Source organism: Amyelois transitella, chromosome 17 (assembly GCF_032362555.1).
Source record: "Amyelois transitella isolate CPQ chromosome 17, ilAmyTran1.1, whole genome shotgun sequence".
NCBI classification, from domain to species: domain Eukaryota; kingdom Metazoa; phylum Arthropoda; class Insecta; order Lepidoptera; family Pyralidae; genus Amyelois; species Amyelois transitella.
In genome coordinates, this window is record NC_083520.1 from 61214 (window position 1) to 86509 (window position 25296).

At 38.8% G+C, this 25296-nt stretch overlaps 4 protein-coding genes across 13 annotated transcripts; all 4 read left to right on the forward strand.

Annotated features, from left to right (window-relative positions):
• The first annotated feature begins 1917 nt into the window (after window positions 1-1917).
• LOC106139609 (uncharacterized) lies at window positions 1918-4932 on the forward strand. Its single transcript, XM_013341088.2, has 2 exons — window positions 1918-2413; window positions 3834-4932. Exons 1-2 carry the CDS (start codon window positions 2284-2286, stop codon window positions 4454-4456), a joined length of 753 nt encoding a protein of 250 aa, XP_013196542.1. The 5' UTR covers window positions 1918-2283; the 3' UTR covers window positions 4457-4932.
• A 2131-nt stretch (window positions 4933-7063) lies between these two features.
• LOC106139608 (uncharacterized) lies at window positions 7064-16164 on the forward strand. 9 transcript variants are annotated; one of them, XM_060948854.1, is made up of 6 exons: window positions 7083-7256; window positions 8316-8501; window positions 11905-12104; window positions 13440-13575; window positions 13654-13813; window positions 15387-16164. In XM_060948854.1, exons 3-6 carry the CDS (start codon window positions 11973-11975, stop codon window positions 15835-15837), a joined length of 879 nt encoding a protein of 292 aa, XP_060804837.1. In that variant the 5' UTR covers window positions 7083-7256; window positions 8316-8501; window positions 11905-11972; the 3' UTR covers window positions 15838-16164. The 9 variants fall into 9 exon arrangements, 8 of the variants coding, with proteins under 8 accessions (XP_013196537.2, XP_060804837.1, XP_060804840.1 ...); XM_013341083.2 differs by lacking the exon at window positions 11905-12104 and having other exon boundaries at window positions 7076-7256; window positions 8316-9268; XM_060948857.1 differs by lacking the exon at window positions 11905-12104 and having other exon boundaries at window positions 7087-7256.
• A 1001-nt stretch (window positions 16165-17165) lies between these two features.
• LOC106139606 (uncharacterized) lies at window positions 17166-20512 on the forward strand. Its single transcript, XM_060948884.1, has 5 exons — window positions 17166-17215; window positions 18183-18329; window positions 18451-18651; window positions 19384-19589; window positions 19880-20512. Exons 2-5 carry the CDS (start codon window positions 18188-18190, stop codon window positions 20024-20026), a joined length of 696 nt encoding a protein of 231 aa, XP_060804867.1. The 5' UTR covers window positions 17166-17215; window positions 18183-18187; the 3' UTR covers window positions 20027-20512.
• A 47-nt stretch (window positions 20513-20559) lies between these two features.
• LOC106139603 (uncharacterized) lies at window positions 20560-24961 on the forward strand. 2 transcript variants are annotated; one of them, XM_060948948.1, is made up of 2 exons: window positions 20560-21770; window positions 21907-24961. In XM_060948948.1, the coding sequence occupies exon 2, from the start codon at window positions 22042-22044 to the stop codon at window positions 24076-24078; it is 2037 nt and encodes a 678-aa protein (XP_060804931.1). In that variant the 5' UTR covers window positions 20560-21770; window positions 21907-22041; the 3' UTR covers window positions 24079-24961. The 2 variants fall into 2 exon arrangements, with proteins under 2 accessions (XP_060804931.1, XP_013196531.2); XM_013341077.2 differs by having other exon boundaries at window positions 20560-21493.
• The last annotated feature ends 335 nt before the right edge of the window (window positions 24962-25296 follow it).

Genomic DNA, 25296 nt, shown 5'->3' on the forward strand with positions numbered 1-25296 from the left:
TATGGCACTCTAATTTCCAAAATCTGCTGCACCAGCTGCAGAAGGAAGTACAGCCACCGGACCTCCCTCCCAATCAGGAAATAGTGCCTCCGATAACGCCTGAATTTCGCATGAAGAATCTGAGAGCTGTCGGTGCCGATGGAATCCCTATTGTAGCCTGAAAGGCGATGGGTCCTCGTGGTGTGGGCATCTTGATGAACGAACACGGTCACCATTTTCTTTTTCTGGACATGGAGAAGACTTCGAATGCGGTTCTCGAGTGATGATTTGGTGGGCACTAGTTTAAAGGGGTTCCAGAAATCTATATTGATTTAATCCGCGACATGTAAGTACCGTACCATTTATGATTTTACAGAATTGAAATTATAATAAAAGCTTGTCGCGAATAATTTCAATTTGTAAATTCTGTCTCAAAAATTTCATCTGACTGAATATGTAGAGATTTCTTCTAGGCATCGCGACAAGCTTTTATTATAATTTCAATTCTGTTAAATCATAAATGAATGTGGTTAATGTGATTTAAAATTTTATTTTGATCTTTTTAGGGCACTTAAATAAAAGCTTGTTTTAATGTTTTTTATGATTATTTTATTTTTATTATTTTATTTGTCATAGCTTTAAGTTTGTTTATCATTAGTGTTTAAAAATTATCTTTAGCTTTCTGGTTGGTTTGCTATTTGATGCAACTCAAACCAGTTGGATAGTTTTATTTTTTTTATTCTTCTTCCACGTCTCAGTCTGACTCTGAGTCCACCAAGAGTCAGTTCGGCCCCGAGGGTGCAACTGGTAACAGGAAGAGAGAAAGACAGCGGTCAGTTATCTTACTTTTTGGTGAATGAAATATTTTGGTAAATTAATTCCAACAAATGGTTTTCATTCCACTCGGCTACACACACTTATTACGCTGTGGGTGACATGATGCGCTGGTTGTTGGCTCTGTCTATCCCACTAGGGATAAAGACATGATTATAGTTTGTAAGTAGGTATTATGTGAGTAAATTTTCCGAGAATATTATTAGATTCGAGTAATTCGCCGTCACGTAATCACCCACACTGGTCCGGCAATGTCGGGTACTAGTGCTGCGCTTTACATTCTCTTGCTACAGTTCCTAATCTTTTAAAGGTAGGTACTAAGTCTACTGGTACTTTATGTAGGTAAGTATTTTCAATTCTTTTCTCGTCGTAGACTTACCAAGTAAATAGGTATCTACTGTATGGGACAAGTAAAAGCGTGTCCTTATTTACAACAAAAAGTATGACCGTTAGAAGGGCTGGCTCTATCTCATCAACCCCTTCTTTGTCAGAACAATGGATCAGATGCTGACGTCATCAGACAGATAAAGGCATAATGATTCCTTTGACATTGTTACTGTTAAATGTACACATTCCTATCCACATGTCTACATATTCATGCAATAAATATATTGAGTTAAAGACATTAGTCCCCATTAGTTTAATAACCTTGGGGGGAATATTCACCTGGTTAAAACCAAACTCCAAACAAAGGGATATTTATTTTTAAATCAATCAATTAAACAATTTAAATCAATGAAAGTGTGTTTGGTTTATATAATTTGGAAGGATATATTATTAAGGCACAGTACCTACTTATCCGACTGGCACCGTTTGTTCATTTTAGCTACTAACATAAATGTTTAGCTATGTCTCTGTCTTACCCTATAACACGTAGGTACTTTTCAATGATGCAATTCAACTTTCTGATTCCCAATGTAATAAATAACATAAGGGAAGTATTTTAATAAATACCCGCTTGTTATGTTAGTGCCGTGTGGTGTCCCGGCACCAATTTAAAATAGAATAGGACCACTCCATCTCATTTCCCATGGATGTCGTAAAAGGCGATTTAGGGATAGGCTTATAAACTTGGAATTCCTGTTTCACTGCCTTTCACTATTTGAATCTTAATTTTATCATAAAGCCAAACAGCTGAATGTGGCCTTTCAGTCTCTTCAAAACTGTTGGCTCTGTCTATCCCGCAAGGGATACAGACGTGACTATATGAATGTTTTGTAAGTGATAGTGAGAGTAACAAGCAGTGATATAGATAGGTATGTATTTGAAATAAAACTCCTACCCGAACAATGGTTAAATAACAAGGAACGGTTCAAAAAATATTGTGGGGAGCAAAAAAAATGAATCGTGCACGCGGAGCGGAGCAGGTGACGCGGCGCGCGGCGGGTGTGTCGGCGGCGGGCCGCTCCGGGCGGGGGCAGCCGCTCAGTCCGCCGCGCGAGCCCGCCGCCGCGCACCGCCCGCCTCGGCATGGAGCACTTCATCGAGACCGTCCGCAAGTACCCCTGTCTCTGGAACACGACCACCATCGAGTATCGGGATCTGGAATTGAAGGACGCGGCCTGGGCCGAAGTAATGAAGGAGACGGAGCTGTCGTCAGGTAAGCGAGTGCGCGTCGTGCCGGCGAGCCGCGCGCTTCGGGTGTCGGCATCGGCGTCGCCGGACGCGCCCGAGCCGCGCCGCCCCCTCCCCGCGCGCACCGCCTCCCTCACACACGCATGACATGCTGTAAACACTACGATTTCGCAGTTCGCTATTGAAGCGAGTGAGGCAGGCAGCTGTGCCGCTTGGTAGAGTAGGTACTTACCTACTAGTCCGCGGACGACCGGGCCGTGAAATGAAGCGCGCTGGCTCGCCCCACACCCGAGCAGCAAATCCCATGCAAACCTCTTCAATGCCACATCACTAGATGGCCACATGTTATTTATTCATTGATAGGTACTATCGCGACTTGACTACTAATGTTTATTATGTATTCTCTTTAGATTTAATGGCAAAGATTGATAAGATAATGTTTGATCAAATAAATAATTCATAGCATAATAAATTGCTTCATATTGTTAGAAAGAGCTAGACATTTAATAATAATTAAAGGTACCTATAAGTACTTTTTGACTTTATGGTTCGTTAATAATGATATGAAGGTACCTAGGTTATTAATAGGTACGTTATTATTATAGTTTTTTTAACTATATGTTAGCTTCCCTCATAGACTAAAAAAATCGTAAAAGAAATAATGGCACTGGGTACCTACTAGGTAGTAGTGAATTAAGTAGCTAGGTATTTACCTACCTAGTCTACCTACGTAGGAAAAAAAATAAAGACAAGCTACCATCTAGACTTTAGAGGTTTGCTTGAAATTCTCCCTTGTCCCCCACAAGGGAGAATTTCAGATTTTTTAGGGTTCTCCGAATTCTTACTTACCGAATTACTTGGAATTCTCCGACCCAACAAAATTAACTTTTTTTGTCGCAGCTCGTAAAGTTGTAATCCGAGCTCGTGAAGGTCCGCAGGCAGGTCTAGGTAGCCCGGCGAGTTGTGTTGTTGCTTTCAAGCTTTTCGAAGGTCCTACTTACAAGTATTCTCAAGCTCTGTTTATTTATAAAAAAGAAAAAAAAGCGTATCACCTACTACTATTAAACTATTCTTTAGCAAGTTTCATGAAAATCACACAAGTTTTTGAGTTTATTCGTTACGTATACATAGTAAAAAAAAATTCCCTTTATTATTAGTTACTATGAATATAAAATATTGTTGATAATTTTTTATAAATGCATCATAACAAATCACAAAACAATTTTTTTTACTATTTTACCAAACTCAAATTCGCTATATACAAATACATATGTACAAAGTTAAAGAAATGCTGGAGGCGTAGGCAGAGACTACATCTTTCCACTCCACTTGCCACGACGTCTGCCTGCCTAAAGTCTTGCTCCATCCACATTCATAACTCACTTCTTGCAAGCCGTTAGTCGGTTTCCGTTTACTTGACTACAACAAGTAATTTTTTATTTCAGTAAAAGAAGTCAAGCTGAAATGGAAGAAACTCCGTGACTGCTACAGAGATGCTCTGAAGCGGCAGAGCGACATGCTGACGAAGGATCCCAACAGCGCCCGGAAGGCTTACACCTGGAAATACATGGAGCTGATGCAATTCTTACAGCCATACATGAACAACCGCAAGAAACCGCCAGAGACGTACGCGCCGCCCCCCGCGCAAGAAAACGGAACGCAGAATGGTGTCGATCCTTCATCAGATTCTTCGGAGTCCGACGCGGAATCCTCGCCGAAGAGGAAGAGCTGCGAGAGAAGCGAACGGAGTGTGTCTCGACCTGACGTGCACGCTAAACGCCCCTGCCCGGAGGCGCAGTACCCCGAACGGAAGCGGAAGCCGCCGCCGGCGCCGGCGTTGCCCGACCCGCTGGATATATTTTTCAATAGTATGTGTCAGTCCACGAAGCGGTTACCGTTCCCGACACAAATTAAGATTAAGAAAACCCTTTTCGCTGCTGTGATCGGGGCCGAGGAGGCGCTGGTGGCGGAGCAGCAGAGCTACGCCAGCCTGTGGGCGCGCGCCAGCCGCAGCAGCAGCAGCAGCGAGGAGGAGGAGGACCAGAAGCCGCCGCCGCCGCCCAACTGATCGCCGGCCGTCCCAGTTTCCTGGAACGTTGACAACCCCTTGAGCCAGTACTTCAGATACTTATACGAATGCAGTTTTTATTGTACTAGTGACAATTAGTTAGAATATAAAAATATTGGAACATAACTAGTTTCTTAGGAAAACGAAAATCAATGTCAACGTTAAGCCGACCAGAAGCTGATTGCAGTTATTTTTTAAACTGATTTGATCTCCCGCAAATTAAAATTCTAGGTTAAGAATATCTTATTAAAAAAATATATTAAAAGACTTTAAGTACCTACTATAAATCATTGACTTAAAGTGGTTTTCTCTATGTTGACCACTGTATATGTATGTATGGATATACAGTGGCCCACATAAAGTAAACCACTGCACAGTACTGCAGCAAATAAATAAAAAAAATCTATGTGTATATGCTGCAGTTATACTTTTCTATGTGACCCACTGTAACATTAAACTTTTTGAAATAAGTATAATTAAAGTGTAATTTTTATTTTTTTTCGTTTTTCTTTATGTCCTGATGATAAAAGAAAGAAAGCAAAATCGTTTGTTTTGCACACTCGCAAATAATTGTTCCATCAAACAAGTGCAAGCACCACAGTGGTCCGCTCCGGCGTGTCCTCGTGGGGACACAACCACGACGCTGGGAGACCAAAAATAAAAAACTTAAATTTATTTTATAAAAGCAGACACAAATTTATTTATTTTTTTTAAAGAAAGATAAGAAATAATAAAAGTAACTCAATCTTAAGATAAATTTCAAGAAATACGTCGAATGGGGGTCGCTTTCACTCCAGTATACTTATTCGCCGACATTCCGTCTTCCTTCGCCACTTTCAACTTCTACAACTTATAAACGGCTCAACCGATTTTGATCAAACGTGTCTAAGAACACTCGCACGTAAAAACTAAATTGATATCGCTTCATCCGTTTGTGGGCTATGATGCCACAGACAGACAAAAACACAGACAGATAGATCCGTCAAACTTATATACCCCTATAAATAAAAGTACAATAAAAGTAAAACAAATTAACACAAAACCGCTTACGAAACATCTTTTCCTTTTGTTACTAAATCATTACCTTATTTACTAACACACGAACACAATTCACACAAGATTATAATTAAGGTAGGTATGGCATTTAACGCCCAATGTGTAAAAACGCCCGAATGCTAAAAATCGGAGATAATGCCGCACGAGTTACGTTATACTTCATGCACACATAGAATAAACCAATAGGAACGCGCGGACGCGACGCGGCGCCGCTCAGGCCATCGGTCGCTCAGTTGTGAACCGAACTTGAAGGACGCCGGCAGTGCACGCTGTTCTTATAAAAAATACTCCGACAAATCCGTAAGTTTTAATTCATTTTCTGTAATTTACATGTCTAATTTTGTGATAAGCGTTCTATTTAGATATCTTTATTCATATTTCATTGACAATTTGATTGATTTGTTTGTAATTATGTGTGAAAATATGAGAACTAGGTACAAGGTGCTATTCGGGTAATAACGCCCCGTGACGTGAGGTTTGGGCGTCAATAGCCTGTATGGGCGCTATTATCCTAAGTGGGCGTATTTATACAAGGCGAAAATCGATGTGTTTTATTTCATAATGATTTGCTTTTAACAGATCCGGGACTGATTACTGATACTCTGAATAGTCCGTAGGATATATAAGTTGATTACTGATCTCATTTATGTTTAAGCTATAATATTAATTTACTTCATTTCAGGGCGTTAATTGACGTACTGTTTTGGGGCGTCATTAGCCACCTACGGTGAATAGCGCCCAATAGGCATTTTAATAATAATCTGATTTTTTATTAAAATCCTTTAAAAATTGATCTTCTATTGTTATAGAACATGTTAAAAGTGAAATATTTTTGTTATAGATGATTAAGTAGAAATTACGAGATGTTTGAAAGTGTTATAAAATTATAATATTTTAGTATTTGTAGTTCATATAATGATAATTATGATGCTATCTAAAAAAAGATAATATAATATACTTTTAAGTTTTGTACGGCTCTAAGTCGAAATATATGTGTTTATTAAGATATTACGTAAATAAATATATGGGCGTTACTAAAAACTGTATGTTCAGTAACGCCAATGACAGGCTATTCAGAAAGTCTTTGTTTTCATAATCTTATATGACTGATAACATATATGTGTTAGTTTTTTGTATTCTTTTTTTGACAATAAAACTATTTTTCTAAACAGTTTTTTAATCCAATCATTTTATTCAATAATATATTGAATTGAAATTAAGCGGGCGTTAAATGCCTATGATACCTTATAATTGTGCCTTGTGGTTTCCGGCACTTTAAAATAGAACCACTTATCTTCTATGATCTCTGGCTTATAAAATTGGGATTCGCCTTTTAGGCGATGGGCTGGCAACCTGTTACTATTTGAATTTTGGTGCATTTATACTTAATACATATTTTTTGATGTGACAACGTCTTATGATTCGATTGAGCCGGCTGCACGCACGAAAAAACATGACTAATGCGGCCCTACCTCGCTCTGAGGCGTTCCATGTAAGGCTAGAAGTGCAAGCGAGAGCGCGGAACGAGTGACAAAGAAGCCCAATCGGCCTTCGCGTTCAGCAGCGTTCGACATCCGTCTCTCTCCTACTTGAGTAAGCGATGCGACTCCGTGGACAGCTGCTATAGTTACTATACTATAGTACATTTATTTACATGTTTTGGTCGACTTTGATACTCGATATTTGCAGTGAAAAGTGAATGTAGTGTCAATTGTTTATAACAACGATAATTACAGCGATAAAGGTAATGATTCTTTCGATATTAATTATATGTTCAGTGATATATTGTCGAATATTCGTGCTTTTATCATTAAATTAAATAGCATCGGTCCGCTAGTGCAGTGATTGTAGGTTATGCTATGATTGACAAAATTAAAACAATAAACGTCAAAGGGAACATTTTCTCCTATATTAAACACATTGAGGCGGGCTTTTTAAAAACTGGATTTACGAAAATTTTTATTTTTTTTCAAATTCTAAATGTACGAAACATGCCATCAAAAACATCCTGTAAAAAAACCCAAGTCTCGCAGCTCAGTCTTTCTATTATTTTCTATTTTTATACATTATACAGTAATAATGTTTCATTAACTGCAAATGTAACCTTGTAATCCTATACATTTATATGGGATTACAAAGTTATTCATGCAGTTGGTGTATTAAGAAAAATGGACTGAAATTACAAAATAATTAGGTTTTCCCATGATTAAGACACTAAACTACATTTGTATTCTAAATTTTAAGCTTCTATGTCTGCTAGAAGTGAGTGACAAAATTCAGAAACTTTAACAAGTTGTCATTCTTAAACTTCTGGTTCAAATTGACTAAAATTTTAAATATACCGTATTTATATAATGCCTGATAATTACTGAAAATTCAGGTTTCTTGTAAAACAAGACAACGAAATTATAGTGGGGTCGAAAATAGCCTGAATTGCTTCGAGAAAAGGATGGTACGGCTGTGCCGCTTTTTTTGCTCGACTTGACGGGGCACTGCCGTCCCGCAGATAAACAATAATTTAATCATTTTGTATTGTTATAATAAATTATTACTTTTTTATAACAAATTACAATTAAATTTGCAGAAATAATTTAGTACTCCTAGCTATTGAAAAAATTTAATTATATAATTAAAATAATAAAATCAAAACTTAAATTTTAACAGTTGAGTAGAAATTTAAACAATAAATTTTATTCAAGTATTTTGTTGTATTTTTATTTTTTTAAATTTAAAATAATTTTCTGAATAAATAATTTTATGAAAAATTTTGTTTAATTGTTTCGAACGACGATTTATTTTGCAGAACTGCTTACAATCGCACCATAAAGAAAAAGCCTGACAATGTTACCAGAACCAGAGGATGTTACGAATAAGCCTATACCTTGAATGAATGAACCCATGGAGGTTCAAGATGCTGTAGCATCCACTTCAGCAACGCCATTCGCGCAGCCAATAATCGCTGCTTCAAAATCGAAAGCCCAAAAACAACGTGAGTACAGACAGCGTATCAAAGCATCTAGAACTCCTGCTCAGGCGGCTGCTGCGAGGAAATTGAAAAACGAAAGACAACGCAAGAATAGATTACGCAAAGCTATTGCCAGTAATTCTCTTGAAACGACAACTACATCTCCTTCTCGTTCATTAACTGCTGCTCCAAAAACAAGGGCACAAATACAACGTGAGTACAGACAGCGTATCAAAGCATCTAGAACTCCTGCTGAGGTGGCTGCTGCGAGAAAATCGAAAAACGAAAGACAACGCAAGAACAGATTACGCAAAGCTATTGCCAGTAATTCTCTTGAAACGACAACTACATCTCCATCTCTTTCATTCGCTGCTCCAAAAACAAGGGCACAAATACAACGTGGGTACAGACAGCGCATTGCTGCATCCAAATCTCCTGCACAGGCAGCAGCTGCAAGAGAAGTACGTCATGTAAGAGATCGAAACAACAGATTACGCCAAGCTGCTACGAGTGACTTGGTTATTGCCAGTGGTCCTCTAGAAGCGACAACCACATCCTCATCTCGTTCAGGGCGAAGGCTAAACACCGTCCATATTGATACTCAACGACAATTTGCCGACCAAAAACGTCAAACGTTAGCAACAGAACCAGCAGACACTACTGTACAACCAAGTACTTCTTCAGATCAAATTGAAGATCAAGCACAGTCTACTTGGAACACTAAATGGTCATCATCAATCATAAAATTCAAATCTCCTCTTTTGGACAATGATTTTGGCTACGTTTTCTCGGTATGTAACAGACTTTGGTTTAGAAAATACCGTAAACCCATCACTGCAGCACAGCTGAAGGTAATTTCTGTTTGGTTTATCAAAGAAAATCGACAACTGAGTAGGTATGCACATTGCTTTCCCAAAAACTTTTGCAGTTGCGCAGGGTATTGCTATAGGACGGAAATAATTTCGAGTCTCCGTTTTTGCCCTTTTTATGTACAGGTGTAATCAGGGAAATTTTTAGGAGGTCTGGAAATTCACCTTCCGTAAAGGATTGATTAATCATCAACGTTAGCGGTAGGGTAAGCTCGTCGGCACATTGTTTAAAAAGAATAGGTGGCATCTCATCAATTCCGGTACTATATTTATTTTTTAGTTGTTTCAAATTTTTTTGACTTCAGATAATTCGATTTGTCGTAAGAACATAGAATTTTCTGAGGGATGTAGTACGGGCCGGCCTGGTGGCTGCGTGGAGCAGGCATCCACACTGAGGCAAAGTATCTAATGAATGCCCTGACCACTGCTTTTGGATCCGACGACAGATTGTTATGGATGTGCAATTTTATATTTTGATGCAGGTTTCGTGTGTTTTTATTTGTTCTCTCTTTTATTATTCGCCACATAGCTTTTAACTTGGTTTATATAGTTAATTTTTTTTGACTTAATAATCGCCCTCTTTATAAAAATTTCATTAGATTTTTAGATTTTTTTTAGGATATCAATTTTTGAACTGTTTACCAAAATTTTTAACCGTATTTTATTTCTACACGATATTTTTATCCCTTTTGTAAGCTAGCGTTTTTTGAAGTTTGATTTAACTTTTATAAATTTTTTGGGTATGCATTCGTCAAGTATGTTTTTTAAAACATTGTTCAATGAATTATAAGTTTAGGTAATATTTTTTCCATATTTTATAATGTCGATCCAACAAATACTGTGTAATTCTGTTTTGAATTTTTGTATGTTATTTTTTATCAAAAATACGTTTTTCTCGTCGCCAGATTGATGGTTTGTCAATTATAAGTAAGTGTGTTTGAATAGTTACACTTTTATGATCTGAAAATCCTAAATCCCTTACTTGTGCATATAAGTTCAAGTCAGAAAAATTTGTAATTATAATATCAACGCAAGTAGATGTCGTGCTTGTTACCCGTGTCGGATCTTTTATTTGAGGTTTCAAGTTATGTTCCGCCATTAAGGAAAAGAGTTTTTTGGAATTCGCGTCGTCTAATAAGATGTCAATATTAAAATCTCCTCCAAGCATAATGCGTTTTTACTGTATTTTTTAGTCAATTAGTTTAATATTACTTCTAATGGCATAAGGAAATCGTTTATCTGTCTGTCGTTCCAATAAAATGAGATTAGGATAACATTATGGTCAGTTAGTTCTGCGGCACACAATTCTTCAAGATTGATATGTCCCTAATATATTTTCTCTCAACGTAAACAAGATTCCGCAACACTTTGCAGACCCCGCCCCGCGCCTTTGCTTGCCGGCAGTATGCAGTTGATAGAATATTTATTTTAATTTAAAAAGTCTGATAAACAGCATGCGTGAAAGGTGTCTTGATATTGATCAAGGAAAGCTTCAAATATATCTCGTTTGTTCCATAGGCTTTGATGTTCTGATGCATCACATTTAGTTCAAAAGTGGTCACGAAATGTGCGGTGTGAGTTAGTTGCTGGAATGTGCGCGTTTATAGTGACGCTGTTGTTGTGGTACGAACTGGAGGGCAGGTGAGTGGTGCTGGACCTTCTATTTACCCTGTTTTATATTTATTTTATAGTTTTTTTTCTATAAGTCTTCAAGTTCCTTTTTTAGTCTTTCGTTTCTTCACTTATTGCTGAGATTTGTTTTTCTGTTAATTTTGTTGGTGTTGTAAAGTGTTTGATTTTTCATTGAATTCCTGTTTTAGTCGTTCAACAGCGGATTTCGCCTCGTCTACCATTTATGCAAGTGCGTCGTCCGTCTGCGCCATGATTTCTCTAATGGAATCATAGGACAAGTGATAAACGTACCAGTCGACGTTCAAGAAGCGAGGGATGGCGGCGGTCGTATAAATGATGTCAATCTACACTAATATTATAAAGAGGAAAACTTTGTTTGTTTGGTTGTAATGAATAGGCTTAAAAACTACTGGACCGATGTTAAAAATTCTTTCACCATTCGAAAGCTACATTATCCACGAGTAACATAGACTATATTTTATTTTGGAAAAAATAGGGTTCCGTAATATATTTGGATTTTTCGGACACAAACTGAAAAAAATCAACCAAAAAGTTACTTATTTTGCGTACGCTGCCTAAACTACAAAAGATAGAACCATAAAATGTTTTAATTAATTGTAGATCTTATAAATATCTACAAAAAAGTCCGCGACGCACTATACCTATCTATGTAGAGTGAGGCACAACCACATTTTTATTTAAAAATCTTGAATTCGCAGCGCAGACGCGAGGCCGGCTCCCTACGCAGCGGTCGTGCGCGAAGTCTAATAATTTTCTTGAGATTATTTTTAGATTTTGTTCTTAAAACTACACCTAAGCAAAAGTTCTTCTTAGATCTAAACAACAGTCCTTCTCAGAGCTATACAATAGTTCTTTTCAGGGCTAACACACAGTTATTTTCAGGGCTAACCAACAGTTCTTTTCAGGGCTTAACAACAGTTCTTTCCAGGGCTAGAATATTACACGCTATTAACATTTTCTTAAACATTTGAAAATGCCTAAGAGAACCAGGTCTCAACTTTCTAGAAATAGTTCTCAAGCACGAGCAGCAAAAATACGTCGTATAAGAGAATCTCCACCTGAACGTTCACAACGCCTTGCTGAACAAAATCAGAGAAACTCTCAGGTACGTTTACGAGGGCATGTATCCCAAAACAACAGGTTGCACTGCGGGACTGCAAGCAGAATTGACACTTTTGCCGGGAGCAAGACTTAGCCGCTTTGCGGGCGGTCCTTTAGTTAGAGATATATTTAGTATCGGCTGTGCCTCCGTGCAAAGCCGGGGCGGGTCGCTAGTTTATGATAAAAAGCTGAATTTATGCATTCCATAAATTGGCAAGATCGCATGATGCGACATTCCTGATTACGACATCCGCCGATTTGACCTTTCGATCACAAAGATTTCTGGCGTTCAGTAGTATTAAAACCTAAGTAAAAGCTAGGTAAATATATTTATGCTTTGAACCGTCGCAGGGTACTTTTGTTAGATATTCTCTGGGATTTTACCTTTACAACCCAGTAATTTAGACTAGTGTGTTGATGTAACAAAACCTGAAATAAATAAGTATTGATTATTTGATAGACAAAATACTAGTTAGTTATCTAATTATTTTTTGTAGTCACAGGTAGGTCTGAACTATTTATTTAAGTAGGTATCTTTGGAACTGAATAAACCATACATATTATGTACTATTTAAAACTATTATAAAAAAGTTATTGAACTTGACAATCTCATGCCTGTATGCGTTAAATGATCAGATTTTATCCGACGATTTGATAACGACGTCGATTGAAAAATGTTCAAGAGTTAATGAAAGATGCCGCTGTGGACCGGGAACTAGCCGCCGAGTGAGAATCGATACATAGAGGCCGAGCCGAGACATTCATACAAAATGGTCGGCCGCGGCCGCCCGATGCCTGAGCGTCTGCGCCCTTGCTTGTCCGCGCGTCTCGCACTCTTCTCTTACGCGCCGCGCCGCCAGTGCGACAGAGAAGGCGTTTGCGCGCTCGCTTCCCACTGCGCGTGTCTGTTTGCCGTTATGCGCGTTGCCGTGTTTGCTCCGCGTTCCTCGCTTGAATCTGACGTGGTGATTACAATATTCTAAAAATAACACGTGTATTTAGATCGCAAATTCCATTTAGGAATATTAAATAATCATGATATCTTTTTAAAAATCATTGTTGTTATTTGTGTGATTGTTTGCGACGACTAATAAAAACATGTCAGAGGAGAAAAAGGCGTTCAGCAACATAAAGCTGCGATCATTGTCACAGGCGGGCGCGGGATTGAGCGAGTCAGTCGGACGGCTCGTGGACTCTAGTCAGGTAATCTTATATTTTTAACCCACTTCAAAAAGAAGGAAGTTCTCACTTCGATATTTTTTTTTGGAATGCAAGTTTGTATAGTGTAATGTGAAATCTTGTTTGAAAAATAGTAATTTTATATTTCTTGTGTTTTCAGGCGGATGATCGTAAGATGATCCGGCTGGTGCGCGAAAGAAGACTGTTATACGCTCGGAACAACATGCCCGTCGCGAGCTATCACTCTCAAGTTAAGCGCCTGTGGCAAGAAGTCGCGAATAAGATGGGTTGGACTGGTAAGACTTGTTTATTACTCGTTCATGTTATTGTCTCTTCCAAAAATATTTGTGTTAAGTATTTTTTTCCCGCTGCAGTGGCGGAAGTCCGCCGCAAGTGGTCGCACATCCGCAACTCGTACTCGCGGCACCTTCGCAACGAGATGCACGGTGCCATGACGTCCAAGGGGAGAACCGTCTCGCGCTGGTACCTGGCGGACGAGCTGGCGTTCCTGCGGGAGCACATGGCCACGGACACGTAAGTCTTTCCTGTATATCGACTGGAATGTAACTAAACTTAAATCTTTCTACCATTTTTAACCTTTTCAGTTAAGATTTAGATAAAGATACTTAACAACGTTTAAGTTACCTACCTTAGATTTCGGACTTAACGAACCGACAAATCTGACCATACCGCCTGGTCCAGTTGAGGCAACGGTCAGTTGTATTTAATATACCTGCCTACCTGGAAGGAACCTTCTGTAAAGTAATGAAGTACCTGCATGTCAATAGATAAAATAAAAGATAGTTAAACAATCGCATATTGTCTTTAGTAAGTACCTAGGCTTATTTTATGTTAGTTTGCAGTCAATGTATTCCTTTAAAAAATTACTAAAAGATTTTGTGAGTAAAAACTGCAGAACACTACCTTAACATGAATTATTACAATATTGGGAACGTTTGTCGTGAACAAAACTATATACATATGATATATATATATATATAAATAAATAATAATAACAACAATAATTTTTACTCTTTAAAATATCTCCCAGAAATATAAATAGATTTATGCATAGATAATTTCGTTTAAGAATGTTCACTCTGAAAATTTAATTATACTGAGATTCGATGTCCCTTCCAGTTGCGTCGGGCTTTACATCAATGTATTACGTATACCACTCGACGCTCGAAGTAGTGACCGCGCGACAAATAATAATATTTTTAAGTGAGGGTAACCGCACCGAGTATGATACGCAAATCTGTACGCGCATACCTTTAGATATTGATGTTAATTAGATATAATTTAGTGCTATTCTCATGTGAAGTGAATTTTGTAATTCTTAATGAGAATAAAGATCATAAACCTTAGTTACTTAATGTTATTGTAAGACGGGCACTGCGTGACGTGTAACAAAGGGTCTGAGGTGGGAAAAAACAGTTCTTGTGCGGTTTGGACCGCAGTTAAAATTCGTGGTAAAAAAACAATTCAAGCTAAATAGCTGAACGTGGCCTATCAGTCTTTTCAAAACTTTTGGTTCTGTCTACCCCACAAGGTATATAGACGTGCCCATATGTATGTATGTAGGTATGCATGCAGTGGCCAGTGCAGTGTGAATAGGAATCTTTTTTTCGGAGCAAAGGACGAAACATTTTGAAAGGATTTTAATTATTCATGTGTTGTACGTTAATCTATACCATCTAACCTCGAATAGAGACGGCGGCTTTTTGTTTTATTTATTTAAAACTTTATTGAGCTTCAAAGGAAGAATAGTTGGACTTAAAGCTAGTAGCATTCCCTACCAACCTTAAGAAAATAAATAATCCGGTATCAAGTTCACAGTGAAAAATATAGACAAATATTTCACTCATAGAAATACATAGAAATTGAGTTATGAATGTGGATGAAGCGAAGTATGCAGAGATCGTGGCAAGTGGAAAGATGTAGTCTCTGCCCACCACTCCGGGAAAGAGGCGTGATTTTATGTATGTATAGAAAAACATAAATAAGAATATTGATAAACATATGTATTGTAGCTGTTCACTTTTTTTCATAATACTCAAGTAGGTACCTTAGTTTCATAATACTCAATTACCAATTTTTTTTTCAGACGTCCACCTCCCTTCTCTACCTCGTTCGCACCGACTTTCCTCAAAATGGACATGGGCGAGCCTCAGACGCCGGAGCTGGCAGGCGGGTCTCTGCTCCAAAGCCCTTGGCTCCCCTACAGCCAAGCGCGGCCGGAAATTCCCCACGACGACAGCAGTAACTCGGCGTTCGACCCGGAAGAGACGTCATCGTATTTCCAATTCTTCAGGGGTCTACATCCCGATTATCAGGAGTTGTCTGCGCGCAACCAGAGACACTTTAAGCGGCAGTGTTTGTCGTTTCTACACGAGTTGTTGGACAAAGAAGATGTGAGTCGTGACGTGGTGTCGGAGGGCGACCCTATGAACCTGTCGAACTCGCACGCCAGCGACGAGGAGGACGTCAAGCCGTGTGTGGTCAACGGGGTGTACAGTGTGCGGGACGAGGCCGAGGGAGCAGCCGAGCCTGATTAGCACAGGTATAGGCATAGACAGCTTAACAAAATGTTGTCCCTATGTATGAAACGTTATTAAAGATTGTGAAGTTTATCGCGAGCGAGTTATACCTGATCTGACTGTGCTTAACTGTGATGGGATGTTATCAAAAATTATGAAAAAGTGTATGGCCATGTTTGTGTAAAAAAAAAAAACATTTTATCGATGAGTCGTTTCAGTAATTATAGAAGTGCTTACAGACACTACATGCCAATGCTAGTATTAATAGTACTGTTATATCCATGAACGGCAAAATTTAAAAATAAATAGTTGATAAAGATAAATAAATAAATAATGATGATTTAATTACAATACTGTTTATTTTCAAGTAATTCTTAAACACGCAATCAATGTCCATACGATACATACCACGTGCTAGCGAAGAGTGAGGTTAAATCATCTTCGTATGGACAACTCGGTGACCACGGATCATTGCAAAATGATTTGAAACGTTCAAGATAAAATGAAGGTATGTACGTTACGTACACGTTTAATACCCATATTATTTATAAATCTATACTTATAAAGCTGAAGAGTTTGTTTGTTTGTTTGAACGTGCTAATCTCAGGAACTACTGGTTCGAATTGAAAAAATTTTGTGATGAATAGATCATTTATCAAGGAAAGCTTTAGGCTATATAACATCACGCTGCAACTATTAGGAGCAAAGAAATAATGGAAAATGTGAAAAAAAACGGGGAAAATTATTCATCCTTGAGGGCTTAAATGATGCCCAAAACAACTATTTCACGCGGACACAGTCGCGGGCACAGCTAGTAGTAGATATAATGCGACGCGAAACTTTAATATCAGGAAAAACAACTCATAATGCGAACCTAAACCCTAAACCACATAAAGGAGCACGTCAAATTTTAAATGTCTAGACCCAGCTGTTTCATTAAATTGATTAATAATATCATATGAGAATTAACCCACTTTAAATTCCTTGGGGTGTCCGTTGTCTGTCAGTCAATGTATAACGGAAAAGATTTTTTATAAGTACCTATGAATAGTACCTAGTTACCTACTAAGTACATAAGTACTTACCTAATTATTAATCAATTTCTGTGACACGTAATAACTACCTACCTATTTTAATATGCTTATGACTCATGCCCCGTCCTACCTTATCGTTGAGTCTGATCACGCTCTGACTGACTGACTCGGATTCTGATCGACGACGTTACGTCAGTATATCCCTACCTATTATCTACATTTGACACTACGGCTCGCCTGCTTCCCTCGTCCGCCGCCCCTTCCGACCCCTCTCAGTTCCGTCAGTATCGACTCAGTGCGGGGACCGTTCCGTTGCGTCGTCACCCCGCCGCATTGCTGTCTGTTTGGAAATAATTTAAAAGGTAAGTGCATCATTATGTAATTAATTCTAATGACTGCAAAAGTTTCGTAACTAGAATATTGAAGGAAAGAAACAAAATACCTACCTGTGAACCAAAAAAAAACGAATGTAGCGTAAATGTTAATATCTATATAGATCAGGAAATAATAATGATAACATAGTGATTACATTGTCTTTGTTATCATCGATGCAATGATAGAATCTTAATGTAGGGGGCGCCAAAAATATCCCATTTAATTATTGGTAATAAATTATAACATAAATAATATTGTACACTTCAGTGTACAGTAGGTACATAATAAATATTGTACCAAAGAGTATAAACTGAATATTAAATATACCTTAGATTTAAAAAATAAACAGTTATGTTAAGGGTTGCCATATATGGATTTTTCAAGTTCTTAGTGAGGCTAAAGAGAGATATTTCGATATTACTTTTAAACCGTTTGAATAGAATAGATTTTCCGACTACAAAAAACACTAAAAAGCTAAAAATAGCTAAATGAAAATTAACATCTTTTAGACGACGGGCTAGTAACCTGTCACTATTTGAATCTCAATTCTAACATTAAGCCAAAAAGCTCAATGTGGCTCAGTCTTTACAAGACTGTAGACTCCGTCTTCCCCGCAAGGGATATAGACGTGATTATATGTGTGTATGCAAATTAACATAACGTCGTACATAGGCGATAAGTGGGTTGATGCCTTATAATTTATATCTATTAATATGTGTTAAAAGGCTAAAAGCTAGAAACTACTTAAGCACATGGCCCCCCTTGAGGCTAGGGTTCCTGTTAAAGTTCAGAACAGAACGAAACGCTCTTCAGAATGGGCACCAGCCCCATAAGGGTGCTGGTACTTTGCAAAAACAAATCGACCACTGGTAAGAGAAGATGCACTAGCTGAAGCAACTCTTCCAGTATTGGTGGCCTACTCTATGTATATATAGGTACTTAAATAGATTTCAGAGACGATGGAGCGCGAAGCAGACCGACGCCTCATCGCCCTGGTGAAGAAATTCCCCGCGCTGTACGACGTGGAAGACGCACAGTACCAGGACACCGTGTGGAAAATGATCGTTTGGCGAAAGATTGCGGGGGAAATGGACATGGATGGTGCGAACAAGACATTTTAAACAAAAATATTGATTAATCATAAAAAAATTGTCATGTATTCGTTCGTAATGATATGAAAAATTACATGATGTTTTTATTCATTAATAATAACAATTTCCAGCAAAGTTGTGCCGCAGCCGCTGGTTCAACATGCGCGACATCTACCGCAAGTCAATCATACGCAACCACATGAAGCGCCGCCTGGGGCAGAACGTGCGCGTCTACAAGTACGCCAGAGACATGGACTTCCTCAAGAAGTACTTCAGCAATCTGGCGCCCGCGCAGGAACCAGATCCACTGTTTGAAGACGGCGACCAAGAAGGTATACTTACTTGATACTGTAAAGATCTATACATAATTAATGTAACAAAAAACCTTTTCTACGCAAAGGTCACATTGGGAATTTTGTGCAAGTTCGTTACAAATAATGTGTAAAGAATTATCCCTGTTAAAAATATTAACAGTTAAAAATTGTAACATCTAAGCGTCCATTTTCTAATTTCATATGATTAGCACAATACGCCAGTTGGGTATCACTGCAGCCTAGCAGCTGGCTATAATTAAACAGACTTATAAGAAAAGCCAATAAAAAATGATGGAGGCTTATAAACTAGTGAGTCTAGCAACCTGACACTATCTGGCTTACTATGCCATCATGCAAATGACATTTGCATGTACTTATATGTGCCAGATAAAAAATTTAAACTGTGTGTGACCAGTGAAAAAAATTAAATACCTAACTACCTCTTTACGTAACTAATATTAAAATGCCCGAAAACTCAATGCAAACAAAAAACACTACTCTCTTCCAAATCTATCTCCGTAAAGGCTTTGCAGCTTGGACACTAAAAACGCACGTGGTTGGCGCGGGAGACTGTAAAGTTGGCTGAAATTTACGCGAAGTCGCGGGCAACAGCTAATGAGCAATAAAGAAACAAACTAACAAAAAACAACAATGACAGAAAAAAGTCTGGCCACTAGCCGTAGCATTATTTGACTAAAAATACATTTAAATGCCTCGCAAACTGTAACCCGATATAATTTCAAATTAAAGAGGATGGAGATGACAACAGCTTCCCTTTCTCCGAGTCTTCTAAGGCAGACGCGGTGGACTCCAGCGAGGTGCAGGTGAGGGCCGCTAAGCTGGAGCGGCCTAGCTCGCCCGAACCGTTCGTGCAGTTAGACCTGACGCCTCGAGCACAAGAGCGGTTCACTCATCCAGTAGATGCCTTTCTGGCTTGCATCGAACCCACACTGAAGGTTGGTAATTAATGTGAACACTTCCCTAGCAGCGTTGTGCATTTGTGATGGGTACTAACTCGCGCCAGGACACGTAACCTGATCGATCCTTTCTTAATTTCCTTTCCCGCGGCAATTTAGGAAAACACTCTTAATACACACCTAAACATATAGGAACCTACATGCCAAATTTCAAATCTCTACACCCAGTGGTTTGGGCTATGTGTGCGTCAATGTTAATCAGTCAGCATATTTGAAGATTTTGCACATAAATAAAGATTTGTTACAAACCTTGTCCTTTATTTTCCCAGGCACTGCCACCGTACTACCTCAGCCTGGCCAAGGGTGAGATCTTCGCCACCGTACAGAAGTATGAACTGCGGATGTATGGGCCAAACGGTGCGCAGGAGGCTGCTTTACACGGAATGAATAACTCGCAGTTGCTGGACAAGAAATGATGGGGAAGATTTGGAATACGAATGGATCAATTATCAAATAGTGTATAAAGTCGATAGATACGCTATGTTAGCAGGGAACGGAGAATTCTTTTTTCTGAACAGAGGATTGACAACGAGTAATGATGCTAGTATAATGATCGTCAACACTATTGGTTAACTTATGAAAAACTTCCTATTTTGTGATTAAATCCAAATGACAAAAAAGGTTTAAGAAAGAAAATTAATTATTTGGCGCATACAGTGACTAGTTACAAACATATAATATTTTCACCATCTAAGTTATGATGACATAAGACTCAAAAACGATGTATAGAATGAAATAAAAAATGTATTCCACAGTAATATTCTGTTACATTCTGTTCTGGTGAAATACTTATTATTTTTATTACATACCTATTGTGTACCCAGGACCTTACAACAATTTAGCAATGGAACACTTAGGTCAACCACAACACCTACATGTTTTTGCCAATAAAAGAGGTGGGAGGACGATTTTTTATACACATTCAGATGATGTTTGGTCTAACTTAATAAGTGGTCACACTTATTAAGTTATACCAAACATCATCTGAAAAAATCGAAATCAATTCAGAGCAATCGTTTTTGCGTAATGCGAGCACAAACATACGGCTGCGAGAGATCGACAGAAACTCTATAAATGACCATTACTTACATACCTATATATTTGCAGATCCTCCATAATGTAGTTTTTTGGCAATATTTTTTAAGTACCTACCTACCTACAGACATCGATCTGTTACAATTTTATATGTGCATCTTATAAGTAATTTGTATTATTGAACGAGCAATATCCCAATCCCAACTAATATTATAAATGCGAAAGTGAATTTATTAGTTTCTGTTACCTCTTCACAGGTATCTACTGAAGAACCTTCTTGAAATATCACGTATATATAATTAAGAGTGTGGAGAAGGGCACAGGGTACCTCTCAACCAGATAGAAACTAAAGTCCTTTTGTGATTTGCAAAAACTTGTATTCTTTTATAGGTGGCGTTAAATACGTCGCTCTTTGTAGATGGCGCTAAATTCACGCGGGCGAAGCTGCGTATAAAACCTAGTTAGAAATATTAGGCACATAGAAATCGGATTCATAAATTGGGCTACACGCAATGGCAACACTTAAACGCCACTGTCATCAATGTCGTTAAGTCTGTCATCCTTCATGTCAGACAAGGTTATTTTTGTTTTGTTTGTATCTTCTTTGCACAAACTAAATAGAAATTGGTATCTTTGTTTCCCAAAACTTTTACCTTACTAATTTGCTGTTTTATGTATTTTTAAAGTAGAAATCTATCTACGTACATATGCATATACTACATAAAATCACGCCTCTTGCCTGAAAGAGTAGGCAGATACTACATCTTAATCAAAAAATATTAACCACGGCTGACCACAAGAATAATAATTACTACGGTTACATCTGTTGATCTTGACTTAATCTTCAGGTTAAAATTTAGTACTATATAATTAATTTTTTGTTTATGTGGAAACACGTGGAAGTACGTAAGAAGGAGGAACATGGTTTTCTTAAACTTTGTATGGATCTGTGCATCTACCCAAATACATGATCCAAGCAGGAAAGTCATTGTGAAATGGACACAGTGGGTGAGATTCGAACCTGTGAGCCGGTTGCTTACAAATCTGCTGCTGACTTATTTTACATTACAACTATTAGTAGGCACTAATCTCTTCAACAAGCATTTCTCACTAGTACTTAAAAAGGTGCATTAATATAATTACTTATTAACAATATTCATATCGTTTTAGAACTTTGATTGCCAGTTTTCCAAGATATAAAAATAAATTACAATTTGTCTGCAATGTTGTTTCAATGCTAGCTAATGCTTTCCCTTTACAGAGTTGAAAATATTTTCAAGAAACTAGTACAGAAGAAGAAGCTTCAAACAGAGTACCCACCAAGTAGCTCCCTGGCTTTAATGCTGTGCAGAGTCTCAGCAGAGCATCGTGAACTCATTGGTACACATGTAAGACAATGTCAAGTAGTGGCATGCCGAGCAGCATGGCTTGTGAGGTCGGAGTTCGAGTAAGTAAATTAGAAAAAGATCTCCACAGCATCAGAGAGAGACTCAGATACAATGATAATTCTTACACCAATCAAGTGTTTCGCTGTCTAAAGAGATTCTTGCGGTACAGACAGAAACATAAAAATACTGAAACACATATACAGATGTTTGCATTCAATCTATATTGTTCTAAACCCCGTATTTACAAACATCTAAAGGGAATTTTAGACCTTCCTGATGAGGGTGTGTTTCAAAATTTTAAAATGAATCTGACTCCTGTATTTGAAGAGTCCACATTATACTTTTTGTCCTCAAAACTTAACTCTTTTAAACATGAAATGAACCATTTTGTATTGTGCATTGACCAAATCAAATTAAATAGAAATTTCACATATGATACCAAGAGGGACAGCTTTTTAGGCTTCCATAATGTAGATGGCACATACATGACCATATCTGCCACAACAGCATATGTCTTGTTGCTGAGGAACATCAAGATGGACTGGGCACTGCCCATCACGTATGCTCTAGTCTGTGACAGTGCAGTCTCAGAGCAGCAGGTGGCTGCGTGGTGCGTGAAGGTCGTCAAACTACTGACGCAAATAGGAGTCAAGGTGCATGCTCTCATTACCAAACTACACACCATCTTGTCCAAAAAATCCCAACTATTACTTAGCATTCAGAGATACTTAAGGCAATTACCAAGTAAAATATATGAGTTACATGATGCTAGATTAGACATAGAGGCTGTGAGAGACTGTTTAATTAAAAATGACTTGTATCTCAATGGATCTAGAGTATCATGGCATTATATAAAATTGTTGTATTATCAACAAAAGGACTGTGCTGAACCTGCCCTGATTCCTGAAATCACTGAAAAGCATATTCACCCAGGTAGTCAACTGAGAAGCCATTTCAGATTTTCATCTCAAATATTTAGTTTGAGCGTATACAATGCATTCAACGACCTGATAACTAGCGGAGCTCTGCCTCAAGAAGCTCAAGCTACTGCAGACTTTGTGAAAATAATGAGTGAGCTACTGGAAGTCGCGCATTATAGCCCGCGGACAGGCCGCCAGAACATCGATGTTGACGAACAGATTGAGGTGTTGCTGACCACTTTAAACATATTTTACAATATAAAGGGAGAAAATAACGTCCCGCTAGAAATAATACACATGCAGGAAACTATCAATGTGATGGTTCACTTACTGCAAGATTTGAGGAAATATAGATTGAAACGCGTTTACACGGCGCGGCTTAACGGAGCTCCCCTCGAGACGTTTTTTAGGAACATTCCCAGAGCAACGAAAGAGGGCAGACGGCTGCGGCCCACGGCCGGCAGGCTGGGCGCGGCGTTCTCGGCCGCGTTCTGTCGCGGCGTGCGGCGGCGCGTGGGGCGGGCGGCGCGGCGGGAGCGGCTCGCGGACGCGGCGCGCGGCGTGCTGGACGTGCGCCGCGCGCCGCCCGCGCCGCCCGCCTCGCCGCTGCGGCTGCCGTTCCCCGCGCGCGCCTACCGCATCCAGCTGCCGGTGAAGAATTCCGAGCTGTACATAGCCTCGTTCCTGCTGTACAAGTGCATGCAGGTCCACTGCTGTCAGGAGCTCAAGGATTCCCTGTGGCCCCCTGTGTATTTACACATATCCCAGAAGTCTTTCAGGATGTTTAATCCGTCGGAAGAATTTTACGAGAAACTGCTGGTCCCGCCGCCGGCGTTTGTGCAATACGTGGAGAACATATCGCTGGAGTTGTTGGTGCACCTGCGGCAGTCGCTGACGCGGGCGCCGGGCGCGGCGGCGTGGCGGCAGCTGGCGCGCGCGCCGCCCGCCGCGCTGCCGTGCGCGTGCTTCCCGGCGCGGCTGTTGCGCGCGCTGTTCGTGCGCCTGCGCCTGTGGGCCATCCTCAAGAACAACAACGCCAGGCTCCGCCACCACGGTGTCAACGGAACATTGAATCTCCGAAACAGCTCTTTCCAATTTTTCCGAAATTTCTCTAGAAATAAATAGTGTCCTTGTATTAAATTTCTTTTTAGTTTAAGTTCTATTCTTACTTAGTTCTTGATCTACATTAATATAAATAAATAATATAAAATGAAATAATAAAATATATATTAAAAAAGAAATATGATTTACTTGTGCATCTCGCAGATAGACAGCGGTCGCAGAACAAACTGCAGCTCGTTTGAAATATGTAAACGAAAAATGTATCAAGTAGGGTCACTGGTCTAGTGGGATCACATTCCCAGTGCTCTTGCTAGTAAGACTATTTGATTAAACTATCTGTTAATGGAACAATATCTAGTAGGTACTTAGGTATTCACAACGTCGTCATAGTAACAAAAAGTTATCTATTTAAAAAGTTATACAGGTAAACTTATCTATATGTGTGTTATATTTAATAAGCACACGTGCCATATAAACTTACATCTTTCTAATAGACTAGGGTTTGTATAACTTTCAATCAAGGTCATGTTTTTGTCTGAATCTTGTTTGTAATTGTTTTTCAGGGATGTAATTTTCTCATGATCTATGGTACAGGGCACAATCAAATGTTTTACCTAGGACCTACTGTTTCATATTTAAGATATACATATTTTCCTTAAACTTTTTGTTTTTTGCTATTTTTCCACTCGTTTTCTTATTGCTGTGCGTACTCATTTCATCTCGTAAATAATGGCATCGGAAATTGAGGAAATTGTAAAGAAAAACAGGTAATTTGTATTTATTTGCTAAAGAGAAAAGCGCAATTCTACGTAACTTAATGAGCGATGTTTTATTGATGAAAGGCAATGTTACTCTGCTTGCAAATAATAATAAATGTTTCTGTTTCCTGTGGTTTTTAGATTTTGTTCTGCTTCTTCGATATCTTATCCTTAACTGAAATGCCTGTCCATACTAGTATTTGTACTTATTACTACTTATGTTGTTGTGAGTACAAAGGGATAATTTCAATCATAGGAACGGTTAAAACGATAGCACCGAGACACGCATTACAAGCAATAAAAATAAATCTCGTCAGCACTCCAGTTATCACTGAGAATTCATTTACCTAATGTCTAAATGTTACTGAGAAGAGATATTGGAACACTGCCGTAGGGTTTTCACCTGTGCATCTCTTTTCCCATGAATATCATAAAAGTCGATTAAGGGAATACGAGCACATTCATCTAGTGCAAGCTTCCATTTCGGCGCCGGATGGTCGCGGAGAAACAACGCCGTGTGTGC